General features: G+C 31.5%; 1 protein-coding gene across 1 annotated transcript in view; it reads left to right on the top strand.

Annotated features, from left to right (window-relative positions):
* Nucleotides 1-4,326: 4,326 nt before the first annotated feature.
* The window catches only part of LOC107476573 (CDPK-related kinase 5), an 8,367-nt gene continuing 5,561 nt past the window's right edge, over nt 4,327-7,132 (top strand). The window contains exon 1 of the mRNA XM_016096798.3: nt 4,327-5,135. Coding sequence (XP_015952284.1) covers nt 4,620-5,135 — 516 coding nt within the window. The 5' untranslated portion in view covers nt 4,327-4,619. The remainder of the gene's footprint in view (nt 5,136-7,132) is intronic.

Raw genomic sequence — 7,132 nt, 5'->3', positions numbered from 1 at the left:
CTCTGTTTTCTCTTTTTTTTTCGATTTTTCATGATAAAATCGTTTTTGAAGAAGAAGAAGCAGCAGAAGATGAGGAGGAGAAAGAGAAAGAGTTCTGAATTATGCATAAGATGTACTTCAACGAATTTTGGGTGTATTTTTTAAAATCCTTTGGGTGTATTTTCTGTAACCCTTTGGGTGTATTCCTATAATCGTTTGGGTGAATTCTTGTAACCGTTTGGGTGTATTTTCTGTAATCCTTTGGGTGCATTTCTGTAATCATTTGGGTGTATTTGAGTGATATCTGACTGATATCTATGGGTGTATCTTACTTATATCTATGGGTGTATTTTTCATTTCAGAAAAAATGACAAGCATTACAGAAATACACCCAAACGATTACATAAAATACACCCAAGAGATTACAGAAATACACCCAAACGGTTACAGGAATTCACCCAAACGATTATAGAAATACACCCAAAAGATTACAGAAAATACACCCAAAGGATTTAAGAAATACACCTAAAATCATGCATAATTCGGAACTCTTTCTCTTTCTCCTCCTCATCTTCTGCTACTTCTTCTTCTTCAAAAACGATTTCAGAGCTTGATGTCAAAAAATAATAGAAATCGAGAATAACGAAAAAAGAAAACAGAGAGAAAAGCACGTAAATGAAGAAGGAGAAAGAGAAGGCAAGAAACAAAAGAAAAGAAGAAGAAGAGGAGGAAGAGGAAGAAGAATGTGCAATGAAAACGTGCCGTAACAGTATGTGGAGGAACTAACGTCAACGACGAAGAACAAACCAGTGAGAAAGGAGGAGAAAAGAACGATCGAAAAAGAAGGAGAAGAAGAAGGGATGTAGCGCATGTAAGGAACGTAGCACTTGCAGCGAATTTTGGGAATTAGAGTTTAATTGGCTTGTAATACTTACAAGCCCTAATCGCTTGTACGCAGAGTTTTCCCCTTCGGATAATATGTTGGTTGATTGGTCAATTTTAGGAATTGAAAACGGAGTAGAATACAGACAAATAATAAACCTCGCTAATTTTAAGCTTTCAGTTTTCTCTTTTTAATATGTCAGATATACGTTACTTCAGTTTTGTAACGTAGGAAATATGGAAGGGGAAGTGAGGAAGAGAACAAATGGTGGTTGCGATTGTGTGAAGTGGGAAGAATAAAGATGCTTTAACTAACTTAAAATTTTATGTCTGAAAAATGGGTTAATATTTTTAGTTAATATTCTATTTTTATATTATTAGTAGTTATAAAATTTAGAGTTTATGATTTAGAATTTAGTATTTAAGATATAGAGCATTAGCTAAATATTGGTCAAAAATGGTATTGATCATATAGGATTGTTCTTTAGCTTTAGATAAAGTAAAATACTAATTCCTTTTCTAGTATAATACTATTGAAGTGCTAATTCCTTTTCTAAATTAAGTCTTTATTACTCTTTTGAGTTTGTTTGGGAGAATTCCAACTCTGTTTGTATTAACCCAATAGTTGAGCTTTTTATAATTCTATTTCTAATGAATAAAATTTTTTGTCTTCGGAAAAAAAAAAGGTATAATACTAATATCTAAATAGCTCATCTTAAATAGATATTAATTTATATATTCCTTAATAATAACATTAATGGTTAAAATGCAGGTATTTCTATCTTCATCAATCCAAAAATTGTATACATGCAGGCTGCAGCAATCTGGCTCACTTGCTCTTTCTTGTAATCTAATTAAACCCCTTTTTGTTAAAACCTTTGGTGGGTATCCTACATAGACAAATACTTCTTTTGGACTCTGATATAGTTTTAAGTTGTACTTTCTTTACCTTTCTTATGCTCAAATTCTAGAGATCTTTAGTATGTGAAAAAATTTATTAGTTAGGTTTATTAGTTGGTTAGAAGTCATTGGTTTTCTAATCTAACATTTTAAGGGTGATTTTATTAAAAGTGATGTCATTTAAATATTTAAAAGTAAGTATTATTGGGATAATTCACATACTAAAGATTGTTGTTATTTTTCTTTAGGTTTTTGTAGTCCCAATACAAAATACCTTTTTAACAAAATTGTATATTAGTTAAAAAAATAGTACATAAAAAAAATCTATTTTTTTATCTACAAATATTTAAGTTTTTTAAAATTAAAAAATACATTTAAACTCTTCACTTTTTAAAATGCGTGTCATTTCTAATCTTTTGTAGAGCTGTGTATAATAGCGTCATCTACAAAGGTAAGCGAGTTTCATGTATTATGTGTTTTGATGTGTGAAGGTCTTTGATAATACAGGGTGTTTTATTCTCTGGGTAGAAGAAGAAACATTACTTTCAAGTACAACTTTATCTTCATCTCTTAAACACATACATAGCAACAAATATAACAAGTAAACCAACCACAGTTCTCCACATATTCATACTTTTATTCATTTTTAAAGACTACATCTTCTTTAATTTAGACAATCTTTTTTTCAATTTATGTCTTTTAAAAAATATATTCTTTAATATTTGCACCTTCATTCTCGTAGTCAGCACCCAAAGTCTTTGTAGATTCTCCCAATTTTTTTACTATGTTCATCAAGTCAAAGAAAAAACTTACAATGAAGTAGTTTAACTTGCATCAAAATACACATAATCAAAGAATGATAAATTACATAAATTCATCTAAATACAACAATGCGTAAATTTACCTTAAAATATGGAAACCCAAAAGAGAATTTATTGGGGTTGTTGGTTGTTGTCAACTTGTAGAAAATCGCATAAACTCCGCAGAAGTATTTCGAAGCAGTGTCATCTTCTTATACAACACACAGATTGACATTCGAAATGAATCTCTTTTGTCTTCTCCCACCTCGCGCCTTGTGCTTGAAGAGCCTCCAACAGTAGTCATGGAAAATCATTTCTCATCCTCAATAAGTAGCAGTAACAGCAGTAATGGGTTACACCTTCCATGGAGTTCCAATTTGAAGAAATAGGTTTTAGTATAGAAAAATAGTGCATTTTATATTTGGGGGCTAATCTACTTCTACTTAATAATATATTAAAATTGAATTTTTTTACAACTAATAAAAGTGAGTTGTCAATTCTTCGTAAATTCTTTTTCTCTCTCAAATAAAAGTACTTTTTTATTCTTGTTAAAAGAGTAAAATAAAAAAGACTTAAGAAAATAAAACAAGAAAGAAAAGATGAATAAAAAAAAGAAGATGATGATGAAAATAAAGAAGAAGTAAAAGATGAGAAGAGGAAGAGGAAGAAGAAGAGAGAGAGTTTTGAATTATGCAAAAATTATTAGAATAAAAATACACCAAAATTTTTTAACAAATATAAATAAATTTCTTAGTTTTTACATCAAAATTTTGTTACAAAATTACAAAAATATTTTCTTTAATGCTGTATTTTTCTTTTTTCTTTTTATTTTTTTTAGTTGAATGAATGTAGGTTTGTTGTTTTTATTCTTGTTAAGAGAGTAAAATAAGAAAAAAATTGAAAAGGTAAAATAAGAAAAAGAAGAAGAAGATGATGATGAAAAAAAAAAAAGAAGAAACAGTTGCAAGACCTAGAATAATTTATCCTGGTCTAATATAACTAGTTATGAAACGATTAACACTTTAGTACGGCGACATTTCATTAGCAAGTTAATGTACACGAATAATCAGATAAAATTTGTATATTTTTTGGTCAGGTTGTAGATAATATTTTTTCTTATTTTGAAGAAGGAAGGGTTGGACCTCTCATCGTTGTGCTGAGTTTTGAATTATTCAAAACTTATCAAAACAAAAATACACTGAAATTTTTTAACAAATACACATAATTTTTTAGATTTACACTGAAATTACTTAATGATTGCGACACGTAAATTTAATTCGAAAACAAACACACAAACAAGACTGAATTATGAACAAAAATATATCTAAATTAATTTTGGATCAGACAATATCATTAATTTGATAAAAATTTAAAAATAACGATAATAATAATAACAATAACAATAAAAAAGATGACAATGACAATAATGATGATGACGACTATAAAGAAAGAGGAAAAAAATTAAAAAAGAAAAAAAGAAAAAAAAAGGAAAAAATAATAGTGATGGTGGTGACGTAGATTATAAAAAAACAAAAAAAACCAGGATATTAATAAGAAAAAGACACATTACTTAAAAAATAATTATAACAACTTAGTTAAATATTTTGGGTAGAATTTATTCTTTCCAAATCTTATACACTTACAACGTCAAGCAGTATAACGAAACTACTAATCAAATTTACTACTGATATGTAGTTAGAGTATACGACCAAATTTAATTTAGTTGTTTCCGTTGCGTGCAACAAAAAAAGCGAAACTCTCGTCGTTTACCTTTTATCACTTTTCACGGATCCTTCTCTCTCTGTCTCTCTCTCTCTCTCCCCCTTCTTCTTCAAACCATTTCTTAAACACTCTCATTGATCGCCAAAACCAAAATCAAGCCAAACACAAAGCCATAATCTCCCAAAACCCATTTACAAATTCGAAACTACTCCACAATTTCATTGCAGATCTTCCGAATCTGGCTCCGAACTCTCCATGTTTTCATGACCATGCCACTCCTTTGACTTTGACTTTGAAACTAGAATCAGATTAGAACACAACACTCGCAGAGATTCCATGGGTCTCTGCGTTTCAAAGGCTCCTTCCGAGTCTCTCTCTCCTTCTCACAACAACAATTCCAAACAAGAACCAGAACCAGCATCCGTCAATGGTGGCAAGAAGTCCCCGTTCTTCCCGTTCTACAGCCCTAGCCCAGCTCACTACCTCTTCTCCAAGAAGTCTCCGGCGAGATCTCCGGCCCGGACAGGGTCGGAATCGACGCCGCGGCGGTTCTTCAAGCGGCCTTTCCCACCGCCGTCGCCAGCGAAGCACATAAAGGCGGTGCTGGCGCGGCGGCAGGGGTCAGTGAAGCCGAACGAGGCGAGCATACCGGAGGGAAGCGAGGCCGGCGGCGACGACGGCGTGGCGGTTGCCCTGGACAAGAGCTTCGGGTTCTCGAAGCATTTCAAGAACAAGTACGAACTTGGGAGTGAAGTTGGGCGAGGGCATTTTGGGTACACTTGTGCTGCTAAGTTCAAGAAGGGAGACCTCAAGGGTCACCAGGTTGCTGTCAAGGTTATCCCCAAAGCTAAGGTAAGCTTCTTTCCTTCATTTATCTATTTTCGAGTAAACTACCATAGATTCTTACATATTTTTTTTATTTATCCATATATGTAATTTTACTAGTAATGCTAGAGAACTAATAACATAACTGCAAATTTTGGCCATTACGTTGCTAAACAAACTCAATATCCAATTCACTGTTTGAATTTCAAATGTATTTTCAAATTGAATTTCTTGATATTTTTATTTTCATGAATTAAACATGTTTTTTTTTTGCGCTAAATATTGGCTATAATATTGACGGTCAAATATTAATTCTTAAACTTTCTGTTTACTTATTTACATAATAAATCACAACTCGTCTACCCAATGGATGACTTAAATTTACAGACATTTGAGTAAACGAGGTGTGTAAGTAAAAGATTTTGAACTGATCTTTTGACAAGTTCGCTAAATAATATGGTTAGGTATTTTAGTGACAGTTTAAGGCTCTTCGTTCCTCCGAGCGAGTGTTAAATACTTAAATTAGAGGCTTTTCTTTTCTCACATACCCAGCCTTCGATGCCAACATTTACATAACTCTATTTTTGTGTTTGAGTTTTGAAAAAAAATGTTTTATGATAGAAAGATAATTTAATTGCACCGAAACCATTGATTTGGATTGGTCAAAAGCTACTCTGTTGTAGCTTTTGCTGGAGGATGACTTGGGAGTTTATTAGTTTTGACCAAATTTTTAGAGACAAATCTATAATTTGAAAAATGTTAGAAGACTATTAAAATTTATTACTTTTAGCTATTATTTTTAGTCATTAACCCATTGTTTTAGTTTAGTAATTTAATACCATATTTTAGTCTATATTTTTAAATATAAATAATTAATTGATGACTAAAAATAATAAATTTTGATAACTTTTAAATATTTTTTTTATTATTTATCAGTTGAATTTGAAAAAGTAAGAGAGAGAAAATAGATAAAGAACAAAAGGTTGACGAATAGAGCGGAAGAAGAAAAAGATTTTCTATTAAGAATTTCTCATTGGTACATTTGTATATGGATGCATGGGTTTATGTTGAATCAATTTGATCAAAGTGACAAGTATTTTTGAGGAGTATAAATCCGAAAAGATGCACTAAATTTGAAACATATTTAAAATAAGTGGGAGTTTGAATTGTCTTATTTTGGGTTTGTAATGTATTGTAAATTTATAATTATAGTCAAAAGCTGCACCGTATTACTTCTTTCTTTTTCCAAAAAAGAAAATCCCATTTTAAAAATATACTTTTTACTGATTTCTAGATAAAAAAAGGGTGGAGTTTGAGTTGGCTGATTGCCTTGGCTGGCCATCATTTGTTGTTAGATTATATGAGCATAAATCTAGGAACTTTCATCTAATTGGTAATTGCTTTAGACCTTTTTAGGGGAGTTGGTGCTTAGTCCTTACAAACCGTGTTTTCGGTTCAAGTTGTTAGTTGGTGAAGACTTTATTTAATTATTTGACACCTTTTGTTAATGCAATCCAATTAGGTATTTTTTAAATATTGTCTTTTATTCTATCTCCGGAAAAAAGAGAAAATAAAAAATAAGTAATTCTTCTGATTTTTGGAACAACTAGTAGCTAAAGGTAAGTATTTAAAGTAATTAAATAATAATGAATCCTTAAAAAGACTAATAAAAGATCGAAAGTTAAAGGACAACTAGCATTTTTGTTATTGTTAATGGGATTCACTATTATGATATTTGAACTGAGTAGATATCTTCGGTTATTTATTCTACGCTTTGGGTTGTTTGGGTAATTATAAAAAATGAGACGACGGCGAGCGGCGAGACGATGGCGAGCAGCTCGAACAGAGAAGCTGTGGGAGGATGGACGCCGAACCGAAATAAAACAGAGGATTTGGGTTTGGAAAAGGACGAAGAAGAAAGCCGCAGAGACGCTGACAACCACCAATAGCGGCGGTGGAACCTTTGAAAAAACTAGGGTTTTGGCTTTGAGTTTGAAGTTTTGAACTTTGAAGAACGGCTTTTC

The sequence above is a fragment of the Arachis duranensis genome, chromosome 1, assembly GCF_000817695.3.
Source record: "Arachis duranensis cultivar V14167 chromosome 1, aradu.V14167.gnm2.J7QH, whole genome shotgun sequence".
Lineage (NCBI taxonomy): Eukaryota > Viridiplantae > Streptophyta > Magnoliopsida > Fabales > Fabaceae > Arachis > Arachis duranensis.
Note: the sequence above shows the minus strand (reverse complement) of the source record. Positions and strands in the feature narration are given on the sequence as shown.